General features: G+C 36.5%; 1 protein-coding gene and 1 long non-coding RNA gene across 2 annotated transcripts in view; both read left to right on the forward strand.

The window, feature by feature from the left end:
• Positions 1–337: 337 nt before the first annotated feature.
• LOC307065110 lies at positions 338–10,716 on the forward strand. Its single transcript, XR_013811321.1, has 3 exons — positions 338–407; positions 9,368–9,418; positions 10,590–10,716. It is a non-coding gene; the product is annotated as an uncharacterized lncRNA (long non-coding RNA).
• Positions 10,717–17,233, forward strand: part of LOC307065109 (phosphatidylinositol 3,4,5-trisphosphate 3-phosphatase TPTE2-like) — a gene marked incomplete at its 5' end in the record, with an annotated part of 44,351 nt that continues 37,834 nt past the window's right edge. The window contains 5 exons of the mRNA XM_079721909.1: positions 10,717–10,751; positions 12,247–12,366; positions 13,849–13,948; positions 14,091–14,154; positions 14,913–14,977. Coding sequence (XP_079578035.1) covers positions 10,717–10,751; positions 12,247–12,366; positions 13,849–13,948; positions 14,091–14,154; positions 14,913–14,977 — 384 coding nt within the window. The remainder of the gene's footprint in view (positions 10,752–12,246; positions 12,367–13,848; positions 13,949–14,090; positions 14,155–14,912; positions 14,978–17,233) is intronic.

Consider the following 17,233-nt stretch of genomic DNA (forward strand, 5'->3'; position numbering starts at 1 on the left):
CTGATATAATTTACTTGCATCAGTGCTATCTATGTATTATGAATCTCTATCTTTATAGAAAGAGTGAGACAGAAAGAGAGAAGCAGACACGGAGACAAGAGACATAGGGAGAAACAGAGAGGGAAAGATTTGCAAAATTCAGTCTTGGAAGTATCCATAGGAATACAGAGTTTTCTAGACAATGATTCTAAATTTCTTTCTGTAAGATTGGGTCATCCAGTGAGCTAAGTCGTGGTTCCTTTAGATTTAAGGAATTCTTTTTCTTCAAATAAGTTTCTCACATTACTGTTCCATGTAGCAAATCTCTAATGATATATTTTTGCATTTGTTGGCGGTTAAAGTATGATGGGACTGCTGTCCAAGATCGATGATGGTGAAGAAGACAGTGACTCTCTCAATTCACATTAGTAAGTCAGTTTAAAGTTCGGAGGGAGGGAGCTGTTGATGGCTTTCTTATCTTTTAGAAGATGGGGCTCATGCTGAGGTGAAAAAAAAAGAGCTATGGAAAGATAGCAAAATGTTGGGGAGGGAGGGTATACAATGATTCCATTTGAATTTGCATATAAGTACCATACTTGAAAAAATATTTCCACGTATTCACAAGTAAATGTTCTTCTAGTTTGAAAATGTGAAAATATCCTTAGTAGAGACTAATTTTATGACAAAGTTTCTTTCTAAACAGAGGATTGCTGAATGCTACTTGCTCTTCACTTGTGTTCCTTTCTCATTTTTCTTGGATATGTTCTGATTCCTAGTTTTGTTGATTTTGTCTATGAGCAAATGGGACTGAGAGCCAAAGCAAACATGTTTTGCTGATTAAAGACCGCTTCATGTCCATTGGGATTTTATGAATTTTGACTTGCTCCTGAGTAATCTCATGAGAGTACTTCCTGTTGCACTGATCTGAAGGCATTTTTACCTGTACTCAATGACAAGGACACGATACCTTCTTAAAATCACACACGTCTGACTCTCCCTCCCGCAAACGACTATGTATAAAATAAGCATCAAGGATCTATTGTACAGCCCAGGGAAATATAGCCGTTATTTTGTAATAACTTTAAATAGAATATAATCTATAAAATTATTGAATGACTATGTTGTACACCCAAAACTAATATAATATTGTAAATTAATTGTACTTCCAAAAAAAGCCCATGTGTCTGGACTGCAGAATTATTCCTGCAATTTTTCTTCTGCTACTCTCTTGGTCAGTTACTTAAGCATTCACCGACTTGAATTAATGTTGGGGAGTGAGTATTGCTAAAGAGGCATTGAATTGGTTACTGTTGTAATCTGTTGGTGTCTAGACAAAAACAACGTGAAAACTAAAGGGGCGACTAATGAATACAAATAGTTCTTCAAATTACCCATGAATTTCCATTTTCTGTTTTTTTATCATGGGCCATCAATGAAGAGTTCACGCTGCTACTTAATTAAATGATATGTCTGCCTATTAACTATATATTTTCTGCAATGAGGCTGCCCAGGGCAGGGGCAAAATTTGAATAGACTGAGCAAGGCAAGCATTTCCTTCTTCTTACAAACAAAAAGTGTTAGTTTAGTTTTGTTTTTTAAATTACGAATGCTTATGGTATAGATTTGGGTGGCATTTGCAATACTCCCTGTGTGAGAGACACTGGTGTTTCAGACCAGGGGATGGTATTAGATTTGGAGTAAGACCTGGAATCAGTGCTTGGCTTTGGCATCTAATACGCACTGGACACTTGGCAAAATACTAAACTACTTTAAATTTTAGGTCTTTTATCTGTAAACTGGTAATAATGCTATCTACAATATCTATCTACTGGGTGCTAGGTGTAGTATAATAAAAAACTAAAACTAAATGTGGAGTAATATGTGCACACATATTATTCAGTGTGAATTTAAAACTCCAAAGCACCGTAAATAAATTTTATACTAAAAACCAAAACTAAAGCAACAAAATTTCACTATTAGGAAAATCAGAAAATACAAGCAGTAAAACCTCCCATGAAGAGGCATTCCTAATGTTTAATAGATGCCCTTCAAGGTTCTTTAGGCTTATACATTTTTTGTTTATGGATATGGTATCATACATTGTTTTAAAAATAACCTTATTACTTAGTGACATATCATGACTATATTTCCATACATTTGCATTTGCAACATTATATATTTTTTAATTTCAGATTTTTTATTGTTGCCTGAAGTTCTGCCTATATTTGACTTTAGATTTTTAAATTTGCAACATTCCTTTTGACAGCTGTATAATATTTCATGGTATAGATGTTTAAATTGTCATTCATTTAAATTGTCAGATATTTCTGGACATTTCAGCTGTGACTGATTACAAAAAATGATGAATAACTTTGAGACCAAACCTCTGTATATTTGATTTCTTTATAATACAAATTCTCGGAGGTGGAAATTGTGTGTCAAAAGGAACGTTTGTGAGGCTATTGATTTTGCTACTTTCCACACCAAGATGCAGTGTGCATTTCTTCCCCGTTCACGCTAGCCATCGCTCATCTTTTCAATGTTAGTTAATCTGTTTGTTCTAATGCACATTTGACATTGTTTTTGTTTCTACTTTTTTCATAGAACTTGTATTTCATTGTTTTCAAACTACCTTTGCCCGTTTAAAATTGGGGTATTTATCACTGCCATTGGATAGAAAAGTTAAATATATCCTTTTTATATCATAGATAGGGCAAGTATTTTTTCCCAGGTTGCCTAGCTTTTCACTATATAGAAGCTTATAATCCTCATACAGTTGAGTACATCTGTCCTTTTCTTTATGATTGATGCCTTTAGTGTCAGAAAGTCTTTCTCTACCTAAGATTTTACTATATTCACCGAAATTCATCTATGTTTTGAATTTATTTTCTACATTGAAAGAGAACATCTGCCCAGGATTTATTTTGTATTAAGGTATAAAATGTAGGCGTCTACTTTTCTCCCAGGTGACTACTTAGTTTTCCCAGCATCAAAGTTGCATCCCCCTCCATTGTCCTTACCCTAATTTAATGATCCTTATTGCATTTATCACCTTCTAACTTACTACCTTATTTACTTATTTATTATATTTATGGTCTGCACGAGACAGAATTGAAACATCATGATGGAAGAAAATTTTGTCCATTTTTTTAACTGCTGTATCTCCAGTGCCTCAAACAGTGCCATGGCACATAGTAGGCACTCAGTGAGTTTGGTTGAATGAATGAACCCATTATTGAAAACATTTATATCTTGTTCAAAGATTTTTAAATCCATCTCTATCACGTTGTGAATCTTTATACGCTGGGTCTTTCCAGAATCTATTTTATTTAATCATTTTTCTAGCCTTCTGATTTCAGCATGCTTTTCACACATGATGATATAATTTATAGTGAACTAAAGCATTTTTTAAAAACATAAGGTCCATCCTTTTCCTCTTCCCCTTTTGTTTTTGTAGTCTCAAATTACCTGTTTTTGTTTAGTGAGTTTGTTACCAAACTGTAGATAGCTATAGTTATTTTTCTGCTTTCTTTTTTTGTCTCCCTTTAACCTTTATACTCTAATAAAGTATTTAAAAATCTATCTTGGTAAAGAGTGGCAATTTTCTGGTTCTATTTATCACCTTGCTGAAAGTTTTGTGTATTTCTGTCATTTTGTTTGTGATAGAAGAGTTCCTTTCAACATGTCTTGTAAGGCAGGTCTAGTGTTGATGAACTCCAGCTTCTCTTTGTCTGGGAAAGCATTTATTTCTCCTTCATATCTGAATGATAACTGTGTTATATAGAGTATTCTTGGGTGACTGTTTTTATCTTTCAGTATTTTGAGAATGTCATTCCACTCCCTCTTGGCCTGTAGGGTTTCTGCTGAGAAATCTGCTGATAGCCTAGTAGTGGGGGTTCCCTGGTAGGTTACCATCCTTTTTGCCCTGGCTGATTTTAAAATTCTTTGTCATTCACTTTTAACAGTTTTAATATTATTTGTCTTGGAGAAGGTCTTTTTGCATTGAGGTAATTAGGTGTTCTCTTAGCTTAATGGACTTGTAACTCCAGTTCCTTCCCCAAGTTTGGGATGTTCCCAGCTATTGTTTCTTTAAATAAACTCTCTGCTCCCTTTTCCCTCTCTTCTCCTTCTGGGATATGCACTATCCTAATGTTGTCCTTCCTAAAAGAGATAACTCTCTCAGGATTTCTTCCTTTTAAAAACCTTATTTCTCTTTCCTCTTCTACTTGTATCATTTTTAGATTGCTGTATTCCAGCTTGCTAATTCTCTCTTCCATATTGTCTGCTCTGTTTCCAGTGCTTCTAATGTGTGTTCTTTATCTCATTTATTGAGTTCTTGAGCTCCAGAGTTTCTTTTTGCTTCCTTTTTATTTATTTATTTATTTAAATTATTTTTTATTGACGTATAGTTGATTTACAATGTTGTGTTAAGTTTCTGCTGTACAGCAAAGGGCATCAGTTATTCCTATACATATATATCCACTCTATTGAGTAGAGTTCCCTGTACTACACAGTAGGTTCTTATTAGTTATCTATTTGATATATAGTAGTGTGTATATGTCAATCCCAGTCTCCCAATTGTTTCTTTTTAGAGTTTCAGTCTCTTTGGTAAAATATTCTTTCTGTTCATTCATTTTTATTCCTGAGCTCATTAAACTACCTTTCTGAGTTTTCTTATATCTCATTGAGTTCATGGGCTGTGCCACTGCAGGTGGGGGAGTGGCAGTGAGGTTGTGGTCACCTCGGCGGCTGGAGGGACAGGATGCCAGGCCCCAGTGTTGGTCAGTTTCATGTAGCCATGGGTGCTGGTGTGGTCTGGAGCCTGTAGTCACGTGTGCTGCTTCCCCTGCTGCTACTGTGTTCTCTGAAGCTGTGGGCACAGCTGCTGTGGTCAGAGGGCCAGGATTGCAGGCACTGATTCCACTGTTCCCTCGTTCCATCTCTTCTAAGTGTTCCAATTCACCTGCCTTTAGCTGTACAGGTGTGTGGAGTCCTCTGGCAAACTGTTGTGTTGGACAGTGGCACCTTTGTTGAGTTGTGGGTTTTATTGGTTGTAGATTGAAGGGGAGAGACCAAGGTAGTTTTTCACTCTGTCATGTTTCTGACATCACTGTGAATGTACCATATTTTCTTATCCATTCACCCATTGATGGGCATTTGGATTATTTCCAGTTTTGGCCTGTTATGAGTAATGTGGCTATGAACATTTACGTACAAGTTTTTTGTGTGGACACAACTTTCATTTATCTTTGGTTAGTGCCAAGGAATAGGGTTGCTGATACTTATGGTAAAGTGTCTGTTTAATTGTATGAGAAATAGTTTCCAAAATGGCAGTACCATTTCACATCTCTTCTTATCTTTAGGTTTTCATTTTCTTTCATCAAGTTTTGTAATTTTCAGCACACAGATCCTGCACATATCTTGTTACTTTATAAAAAAGTATTTCATGGGTTTTGGTGCTAATATAAATGGTTCAGTTGCTTACATTTCTACTTTTCAATCATTCATTGCTAGTATATCGAAATATAGTTGAATTTTGTATATTGCCCTTTTATACAATAACTATTAAACTCACTTATTCTGTTAGCTTTTTTGTAGATTCCTTGGGATTTTCTAGGTAGGCAAGCATCTCCTCTACAAATAGTGAGAGTTTTATTTCTTCCTTTTCAATCTATAGGCCTTTTATTTCCATTTCTTGCTTTATTACATTGACTCCAATATAATTTTGAGTGGAAGAAGTGTGAACTGACATCCTAGATTCCTAATCATTGGAAGAAAACATTCAGTCTCACCATTAAGATTGATATCAGCCATAGGTTTTTTGTTTGTTTGTTTGTTTGTTTGTTTTGGGGGGCATAAATGCCCCTTGTCAGGTTAAGGAAGTTTCCTTTTTTCCTAGTTCACTGAAAGTTTTTATCATAAATGGATGTTAAATTTTGTTTAAAAATTTTTTTAACCTCTATTGAGATGATCATATGTTTTATTTTCCTTAGTTTATTGACATGGCGAATTACATTATTTTTAGAATGTTGACCCATCCTTGAATTCCTGGAACAAACACCAAGTGGTCATGAATTTAAAAAATATATATACTGCTGGATTCAATTTATTAATGGTTTGTTAAGGATTTTTGTATCTATATTTATGAGGGATATTGGTAATTTTCTTGTCAGGTAATGTCTTGACTGGTTTTGGTATCAGGGTAATGCTAATCTCCTAAAATGAGTTTGGAAGCAGTCCCTATTCTTCTGTTTTATGGAAGAGTTTGTTTCGATTTGTATCTTCCTTAAAGAATTAAGTAGAATTCTCCAGTGAAGTCAGTTGGGCTTGGACTTTTTTGTTGTTGTTGGAAAGTTTTCAACTACAAGTTCAATTTCTCTACAAGATATATTACCTTTTAAGCTATTCAGGTTATCTATTTTTTCTTGAGCACACTTTAGTAGCTTGTGATTTGCAAACAATATCTCCATTTAATCTAAGTTGTCATATGTGGCACCTTTAAAATTTCTGTAGTGATAACATGCAATTAAATATCTTGTATAGTACTCTCCCACTTCACTGGTTTTATTAAATCGTGGTAAGAAAATGTAGTCTGAATAATTTTTATATTTTAGAGTACCATTAAAGTTTTTTATCTTCTTGTAGGATAAATTTCTTTTAAAATTTCATAGAAATGCTTTAAATATGTTTTATCTGCACAATAGAAACTATATATATATAGTTTTAAAATATATATATATATGTAAATGGATAGCGTTTGACCAGGGACACTCAGATCTTATCCTTGCTACCAACACCCCACTCCAAAGGGAAGTATATCCCTGAGGACCAAGCCGGGCAAAGGACACTCCTAGGTACTTTGGAGGCTCCTCTCTAAGTCCCAGTAAAGAATCCTAATGAGCTAACTTAGGTTGGACTCAGATCTAAAGCCTGACTCTGCTCTCTTCAACCTGAGTTTAATGTAGGAATATAGCCTTGTCTGTTGTGGATAGTTTGGTGGTGGTGGGGGACCCAGAGCCCTGGAGTGAGAGTAGGAAAACCAAAGAATCATCCCAGTGCCTTTAATGCTTTGAGTATGACCGCATGCCTCCCTCCACGATCTGTGCAGAGAAATAAGTGTCCAATGGGAAAGATAGGACCTGCCCCCAATGCAGATCCCACCCCTGTTCAGTACGGTCTTAATAGTATCTTATAGAGTCTACCTTCTATCAGGATAAAATAAGTCTTGGTCATCGTTAATATTTTTTCTTTGAATTCAACTTTGATATTAATATTACAACTTTTCGTGTTTTGAGATTTAACATTTGCATCTGATATCTTTGTCCATCTCTTTATTTTCAAACTATCATTTTAATTTAGTTTTTGTCCTTGTATACAGCCTATAGTGCATTTAGTTTTTAAACTTATCTAAAAGTATTTGTCAGTATTTGGTATGAGAGTAATGTGTTGGTATTTATTATCATTTCAGGTATGTTTGGTTTTATTTGCTATCATTTTACTTTGTTTTCTGTATTAAACACTTCCTTGATATTTTTTCTTTAATTTTTTTTAACATTATGCTATTAGTTGATTTGTTTTTATTCAAGTTTTAATAATATGAAAGTTATAAACCTATTTTTAGAAAACATAATTGTACCTTTGTTTCTCCATCCATATCCAGTTTAAAACTGGACTTGTACCTGGGAAGATAGAAATGCAACATGCTTTTACTTCTGTCTTCTGAGAAACCTAAATTAATGTGGAACAACCCCGCAAATTTAAATCCATACTATTATCGAGAACTTTGTTATTTATCTTGGCTTTTAGAATCATTTGTTTACATTTCCACGTGCTACATTAACAATGATTATTTGGACTTAGTTCTGAATTTGTATGATTTTATTTCTTGACACCTTTTCTCTATAAGGCATCTTCCTTATTCTTGCCTTCTTCATTTTTTTATTCCTTGCTCAGTTGGCTCAAGCACTTCTCTGAGTAATCATTTTTGGGACCATTACATGGTTGCACTGGGTGTTGGAGAGTGTATGTCTGCTGATCCCAAATATGAATAGCACTTTTTCTAAATGTATAATTACTGAGTTACAGTCCTTTCCCAGCAAACTCCACACACATTATTTGAAGCTGCATTTATATAGCACACTCTTTTTTTAAAAAGAAAAAATCTCAATTCTACATTTACTTGGGGTGGGGTAGTTTTGGGAGGCACTGAAAGTGATAGTAGAGCCTAAAGCCACCCCAAGCCATCCTTTTGTGCCCCAATGATTCTGTCGGGCATGGTTCTGTAAATTCACTTTGTCAAGTAAGTTGTGATTTGTTGTAACATTTCTTTGCTACCCAGAGATCTGATAGTCTGTCTGGGATCAGAAAGGGCTTGTATTAAGAGAATGGCAACCTCAGGGGAGGTTCACCTCTTTTGGCCAATCAGTTCCCCATCCACATCGACCTTTTCTCACTAGGCCTGGGCAGAGGTAGTGGGTGCAGATGGAGCAGGGAGAAATTAGAGGGGGTGGGGAGATCTTATAGCTCAGCTTAGCCCAACAGTATCCATCTGTGGCCCGTTGCATTGGGCAGTACCCCAGTTCTATTGGGCATATATCCTCCCTCTTCTCCAGTCTTGGGCACAGTCTGTGAGCATTGCTTTGGGATTAAATCCCACTTGGGGTGGAATTTGGGTCACGTGTTGGAGGCTTCAGCAGGGCAAGAAATTGCTCCTCAATGACTACCTTGTCTCCAGCCCTAGTGTAAAATGAGGCACAACTGCTGGCGCTCTAAAACCGTCTCCTCCTCCTACTAAGGGAAGGAGCCCAGCCTCCAGTGTGTTTCCCCTTTGAAATGTATCTTACTAACAGTCCTCACCCCCAAAGTGCAGTTCCCCCCCCAGCTGTGAGTCTCATTAATGTTTAACTCTCTTATTCATGGGGTGACTTGTTTCAAGAAATGAATATTGGAAGACAAGAGCTTCCCTGAAGTGCCTTATTCTATTGCTGTAGAACAGGTCTGGCCATAGTTTGATGACTTGCCCAGGATCCCACAGCTCACTCATGGGAGAGCTGGAACACACATCTCTTCTACCATTCCCTTCTGTCTCCATGCTCTGTTGCTTTAGTTGATGACCCCAAGCTTAATCTTATCATTAAGTTGGGATTAGAGCTTTACAGTCAAGGGAAAGTTTAGTGTTTTTTTTCACATATATTCTACATAGGAAAGAAAAAAAAAGAATCAGGTGACATTTTTACAGTTATTAGCAAAAAGCATTTTGTTAGGCAACTTCTGGAGACTTTAAAAATTATATTTATAAAGGCCTTTGTTGGTTAAATTCATACTATATGTTAGGAAAAATCTGATACACCTGAAAGCTCTGAAATTTTATTTTTACTTCTTATTGCAGCAGCAGGATTAAGAGAATTGTGTACTTGACTGTATCATCCTTCCCTTTCAGGTATGTGAGACTCTAGAAAAGGAGGTAGTTAAGTGTGTATTACATTTAATATCAATATTTTTTAATGGCAGAGGATCTGGGAGGGGAAAAAAAAGCATTTCCACTGTCAGTATGTGGCTAAATAACCTTTGTGCCCGATTTAATGCAATCTAATTTATCTTGGAATTTTAATTGAAGCTGAACATTAAGAATTGCAAAGAAATGGCATGTACGGAGTCTAATAGCAACATATTACCATGTTTTTTTCTACCTGTCAAAGTAAAAATAATGAAACATGCATTTCAAAATTCTATAGTTATAAGGAAAGTGTTTTAGTAAATACCTTATTCACCTAGAATTACTCCTTAATTCTGGAAACATTTTACTTAGATCTTTCTTCTCTACATGATAGTAAGATTTCATACTATCTTACAGATTCACACAATGTACTTGCTTCCTTTTAAATTGATAATATTTGAATTTGCATTGCAATTGTGAAAAAGTGCTTTAAGATTAATTTATCTTCATAGATGACACAAATAGTACAATCAACTTCTAGAGAATATGTTGAGCATATATAGGAAAAAGGCTTAGGAGTTACTTTAGAGTTCAATTATGTATGTATTCATTGAATTGAATTCCTTCTTACGTGCCCAGAACTGTGCCAGAACCATCCATTGATATGTAATCTTATATTTGTTGATAATCTCACTGATAAGAAGCCTTACTGGTCAAAGAAGTCTTTTAAGGGCTTATGTTAGTCATGCTTTCACTTGTTTTTTATTACTCAATTCTTTAAAAATATCAAGATGAATGAGGTTACTTTATTGTGGGAAATTGGTAGAAGACCCTTCAAAATTCTTAAATTTTAAGAAGAGTTTACAAGTGGAAACATGTCCTTTTAATGTAGTTTGCCTATTCTGTCTTGGATTGTTGGTCTGATGTGTCTTAATATAAAAGGGCATGATATCATGAAGTGGTTTAGTGGGAAGTTTCTTTCCCTAACAACTGCTTCTATTGGGTGAAAGCAGAGTGATTTATGTTGAGATTCTAAGAGCAGTTCTCCCTACCACTGAACGGTTTAACCCAAAATAATGACATTTTGATATCAGATCATGGGGCTGAAGTTAGTCTACCTATAGATGTGAAAACCACTTGATCCTTATTTGGTTTATTTATTTGTTTGTTGTAGAATACTTGGAATTTTGCTGACCTTTGTGGATGTGTCCCTCATCATTACAGACATACTTGTCTCTGATAGCACGATATATATTCCTTTGGAGTATCGTGCAGTTTCTTTAGCTATGGCTTTATTTTTTTTCATGGACGTTTTTCTTCGAGTGTTTATAGAAGGGTAAGTATGATTAATTTTTTAAAAGCACATAGAGCTATTTTGTACTGCTATGAAAAGCATCTCAAGTAATGACCAGGTCAACCCAACTAAATATGCCCCTTTTTATCAAAATAATTCTCCTTGAAGGCATCCTCCACAAGAGAAACAACAGTCCAAATCCCAATTTCTATCAGACTGAGCTTTAATATTACTCTTGCAACTGGCACTCTAGTCTCCAAACCATGTATTCTCGATGGTTCCTTCAACAGGTACAGCTTAAAGGGTTTGCAAAATGGGGCCAGGCAGCTAATATGTCTACATGCACATTATTAAGAGGAATGTGTATGTGAAGTATAACTATTGACATTTTAATTGAGTTCAATGTAAATAAAAGCTGACAGTATATTAAGTACTAGATAATAGATCATGAGCAAACCCTACCTCAGTTAAAATAAAAATTTGTGGTACTTCCCTGGCAGTCCCGTGGTTAGGACTCCATGCTTCCGCTGCAGGGGGCATGGGTTCGACCCCTGGTCGGGAAACTAGGATCCTGCAAGCTGCACGGCCAAAAAAAATTTTTTTAATGAGACATTTAAAAATAAATGAACAAAAACTTGTGTTAAGCTCTATGGGAGAGCGAGTCCCGGACTAAAGTCCCCAGCCTCACTTCATCCAGAGCATTTCGGAACATGCTTGTCTCCTTTCTGGCTGAATTTCTGTCCTCGTGCCTCTGAGCTGAGGACAGTTGCCCACTCCCAGGTTACTCAGAGCCTAAAGGAGCTATCCCTGGACTAGAAGATTTCCCTGGAGCCCCAGTGCCCATGGCTGAAGGAGCTAGTGTTGAGGAGGAGGTGCCAGGGCTGAAAGTTCAGCTTTGCACAGAGGAGGCCACACCAGCTCGCTGGGATTCCACTGTGGGTGCAAAGCCAGGTGATGAGTTTGCAGGCCAAAGTAGTGGACCCGTCTTCCTCTCACAAGCTCCTTTCATGCACTTCTCACAGCCCGTTTCTCTAGGGCTGTGACATGTTCAGCTTCCATTGTCCGATAGCATCGCTCACCATCCCATCTCTCTCTCCCCGCTGTGTCCAGGCAATGCTTGCCTCTTGTTCAATGGTTTGGTTATATCTCTTACTGTACTTATGGCTCTACTTGCCATATTGATGTTTTTGTCCTATATAAGTATAAAATGAGTCTGAATATTTTTTTTCCTTAATCTAGTCTAGTAAATGCACTTTAAGTCATTCATCAACGCTGAATTCCTTTTAAAAAACTATTTATTTATTTTGGCTGCGCTGGTTCTTAGTTGCAGCATGCGGACTCTTACTTGCGGCATGCGCATGGGATCTAGTTCCCTGACCAGGGATCTAACCTGGGCTCCCTGCATTGGGAGCGCAGAGTCTTACCCACTGGACCACCAGGGAAATCCCAAACCGGAAATCTTAAGGGTGCTTTTAAAATATCCCTACCTCTTCTTTGGGGAAGCATAAACTTATATCTTTTTTGTTTTTTGTTACAGGGTACGACGGTATTTTTCCGATATGTTGAACTCCTTAGATGCTTCCATTATTGTGGTGACTCTACTGGTCAATATTGCTTATATTTTCTATGACTTCAAGTTTCTTAAAAATTTCCCCAAGTAAGAAACATATGCTTCCCTTCTCTTAACGTTTTTCTTTCTTAAAAAGTATTTTCTGTGGCTTTCATTTTGTGTAATCTTTTTAACTCTGAATGTGCTAATTCTGTGCTAAATAAGCTGCTTGAAAATGAAACGTTGAGTTAAATTTCTATCTGGAAACTAAAGGATGGTGGTGTTTAGGGACCAGTGAAAGGTGTCCACACTGAGTACCTTTAGTTGAGTGAAGAAGATGACGCCCCCAAAGAAGAAACTGGGGACTTGCCTCTTGTACCTAACTTGAACTTCTCTACCTTTTGAAATTCCCACTAAATTCCCAGTTGCGCTTCAACCACACATTTCTTACACGTGAAATTCCTGGGTTTTTCCTATAACCAAGAGAGTACTGGTGTGAGTTGATGAAAAATTTGAGTGACTCCAATGATGATTCTCTAAAAAGGCACAAATGGAAGAGAAAAACGAGGTGACATGGGTAGAAACACAGAGGTGGAATGTTTGCAGGACAGTTAACATGACGGAAGCTGAGGCAGAGTTAGAACTGTTAGGGGTCAAAGCAAAATGTGTATGAGCCACCGATGGCTTTTTTCTTTCTCCTCCTCTTTCTACTGTGGCAGTGAGAAAAAGAAGAGCAAAAGTGTTCTAGGATGTAGCTGTTGGGTGGCTCACTAGGCTTATTCCTTAGTCAGATAGCTTGCCACTTCCTGCACTCCAGCTTCTCAGGACTTTCCCTCAGGTCCCAACAAAACTTGATGTGATAAGCTTTTGGAGTTTTTGAAAAGAACCCAAACCAGTATGGTCTTCAGACAGGCCACCTCAGCATCACGGAAGAGCTTGTCAGAAATACCAGAAGACAAACACCTCAGGGCCCACTCTAGACCTACTGAATCAGTATGCACACTCAAGCTAGAGAAGCGCTAGCCCAGACCATCAGTTCTTTGCCATCGTGTTTCTTCCTGATGGTAGGAGACACACTTGGGAAGTAACTCATCTGCTATCTGCCTGATGTGTGTTCACAGCTCTAGTGAACCCCTGTTACGCATGGGAGTAACAGAGGGGAATAAGAATTCTGTTTTGATGGGAAAAAGACTGAAAAATGCTTGTCTTAAACCACAGAAGTTAAACCCACAAATTCTGAGAGTCTACCATATGACTTTTTCTTTAAATCAGAGTTTCTCAACAGCAGCACTACTGGTATTTTGGACAGATACATTTTTAGTAAGGGAGCTGTGCTGTGCGTCGGTACTGAGCAGCATCCCTGGCCTCTAACCACTAGATGCAAGTAGCAGCCCCTCACAGGCAGTTGTGACAGCCAAAAATGTCTCTGAACATTGCCAAATATGCCCAGGGTGGGTGGGGTGGGTGGGAGGCTTAGGCCAGGGGGTGGTGTGCAAAATTTTGTCCCTGGTTAAGAGCCACTGCTCTAAACTTAGTCCATACTGACAAGATCCTCTGTTTCTAAAGCAAAAATGAATCTTTTATTGTTAGATTGAGAATTCTTTTACTACCTCTACGACTTACCCTTCTGTCAAGAGCTTTTCATCTGGCTCAGCAAAACAGACATCTTGCAATGCTGACCAGGAGGAGGGTAAGTGGGCAAAATATGTTTATGATTCAGAAAAAATGTTTGTGCTTCAGGAAATCCTGGCAAGGGTTGTAGATATCTATATATTGTTCTTTTTTTATGTTGATTTATGTTTTACAAATGAATGATTGTTTTAAACCCTCAGGTTTCAGAAAACAAACGGCGATACAAGAAGGATGGATTTGACTTAGACCTCACTTACATTACCGGTTTGTGAAGTTTCTCTCTTGATTTGCCTATATTAACATCACATTTTTCTTGTGTGTGAGTAGGTAATTATATGCTAATTTTGTTCTTTCCCTGTCTGAGGCATGTTCTTTTAAAGCATTTTTTATCCATGAAGACATATGCCACTCTGATAGTGTGACATATTTGGAGTTTAACCCTGCAAATGGAAAAATCTTAATTTTCATCTCCATTCAGGGCTACTTGCTTATAGTATAGGAAGTTAAATGGATTTTCAGCTGACTCCATTTGTTTGGTTTAGAATTTATTGAGTTCTAGTAGTTATCCTCGGGCCCAAGGATTTCAGAGAGACCTGTTCTCTTCCTAGAACGCTAGAGATGAAGTCATTGCTTTGTAGGTCTCGGGTTTCTGAGTCAGGGGAACACTGGAAAGCATCCTAGGACTTCTCAACATTGCTCATTTTTCTTTGGTGTTTAAATAAGAAAGAAATTCCCACCACAGGGGGCCCTCCAGACTAAAGTCAACGCAAATCTGTTGCATAAGGCTGGAACCAGCTGAGACTTGGGAACACTGAATGTAATGGTCCAAATAGTGGATACTTTAATATCCAGTATTGGATATTAAAGTTGATTACCCTGAGGGTTAGTTAGCTTTTTTCCTGTCATTCTCAATCCTGAAAGTTCTCTTCTATGAAAGCAGTCTGATTATATATGTAAGTCGAGTTCTCATATATTGTTTCCCATGTATAACATTTGTTAATAGTGACTGTTTTGACTTCCAGAGCGTATTATTGCCATGTCATTCCCATCTTCTGGAAAGCAGTCTTTCTATAGGAATCCCATTAAGGTAAGAGTTTTTATCTAACAAATGCTCACATTTCTCAGTAAACCTAGACTGTGGAATTGTAAGATAATGTTGGCCCAGAGATGACAGTGTTCTCCTAAAAATTTACTCTTTCAGGTAAAACATTACCATGGATTGCTATCAATTAGCTTTCGCTGTGTGATGAATCACCCGCAAACTTAAATGACTTATAAGAGCAAACCTTTACTTTGCTCGTGATAATGTGGTTTGTGAATTTGAGTTGGGCTTAACTGATCAGGGACACGCTTAACTAATTTCAGCAGAGCTAACTCATGCATGTATGGGCAGCAACTGGGCATCTGAGGGTTGGCTAGTCTAAAATGGCCTTGCTGGATGGCTCCAAGTGATGTCTCATTCTGTAACAGGCTAGCTCAGGCTTGTTCACATAAGGCAGTGGCAAGGACCTCACTAGCATCAAGCGAAAGAATGCAGAGGCCCTGGCTCTCAACTAGTATAATGTGGCTTCTACCTTATTCTATTGGACAAGCAAACTACAAACCCAGTTCAGATTCAAGCAGACACAACAGATGCCGTCTCTGGAAGGCAGGAATTGTGGTGAATTGTGGCTGTTTTTCATGGTCTGTCATAGGGAAGAAGATTGAGAATTCTTGAACTAAAATGTGTATTCTTAGATTGAGATCCTAAATTACAGTGGCTCCATACTGCTTTAGGTTCTGTAGATTAAATAAAGTTCAAACATCAGGTGATGCTTACTATGAAATGCCAGTTAAAAGTCATTGTTTAAGAAGTTTGCATATGTGTGCGGGTGTGTATACATTAGTGCAATTTACAGTATTTGTTCTATCTCAAGGAAACTAATTATGTATATGTGTGTATGTCTATATATAAGTATGTGTATATATACTTATACTTTGAGGCATAAAAATTACTGTAAATTGTGGGAATCTCATGTATATCTTGATAAAATTATATATAGGTGTATATACAGCCAACACCCCTATCAAAATATAGACCATTTCTTGCTCTTTTTCAGTCAATACCCCAACACACTGGAGGTAATTACTCTTCTCACTTGTGTCACAACAGATTAGTTCTGCTTTTTCTTGAATTTCACATAAATGGAATCATAGACTACATCTTCTGTAACCAGCTTTTTATGCTTAAAATGAATTCTGTGGGATTTATCTAATATTGTTGGGTGTACAGTAGTTCTTTCTAAATAATATTTATTGCTTCTAGAATACTGATTGAAAGCTCAAGCGTTCAGTTTACTTACAGAAATTATACAATTATACATTGCTTCACAAAGGCAGCAAACACATTACACTTTAAAAAGTCTACTTTACAGAAAATTAAAAATTCTAAATAACAAAAGGTACATCTGAAGAAACAAGTATAAATTTGGCAGCCAGTAATTTTGACAGGAAGTTGTACAGCTTGCATGACTTTAATCTGTGAATATGACCTTCAGTCATTTAGCTCAAGTTCATATTAATTTATTTTTCCAGTATAATTGTGTTTCATACCATTGACATTTGCATACTCTAGAATATGTTAGAAAGAAATGTGTAGTATTCACAAATGTTCAGAAAAGCAAGCAGAAGTTCTGTGAATCTGCCCAGTTCTTCTGAGATGGTCTCACATCAGCTTCCTAAGCATATTCAATCCTACAAAATAGTAAGCTAATGTTTGAACACAATTTCCAAGATAAAGCACATTTTCTCACCAATAGTGAAGTCTTTTTCTCAAGCACCACAAAAGTATACAAAAGAATTTGAGTTTGAACAGATCTCTCAGAACGTGTTTAACCTGATATTTCAACAGACTTAAAATTTCCATGGTTTCACAAGGACCAGATGTTTAATTACTTAGAGGAGAAAGAACCGGCCTTGAAAGATGTGGACTCGATCATTACCAATAGAAAAAGTATCCAATGCATATCTTACAGAAACAGAAAAATAGAATATTGCCCCTCTCAGAATAATGTGTATATAATTATATGTAATATACATTATATATACTATAGAGCATATGTAAGGTAATGTATAGTTGTACATGTAATTATATAATATATAATACATTTCCCTCTTAAAATAGTGTATATTTAAATAAAATGTATATTTTAGTATATATTAAATATGTATTAATATATAATGTGTAATATATAAAATTAGTATATAGTAAATGTAATATATATCATGTTATATATAACTGCGTATAAATTTTATATAGTATAACTATACATTATTCTATTTATAAATATATATTACATATATA

Source organism: Hyperoodon ampullatus (genome assembly GCF_949752795.1).
Source record: "Hyperoodon ampullatus genome assembly, chromosome: 16".
Lineage (NCBI taxonomy): Eukaryota > Metazoa > Chordata > Mammalia > Artiodactyla > Ziphiidae > Hyperoodon > Hyperoodon ampullatus.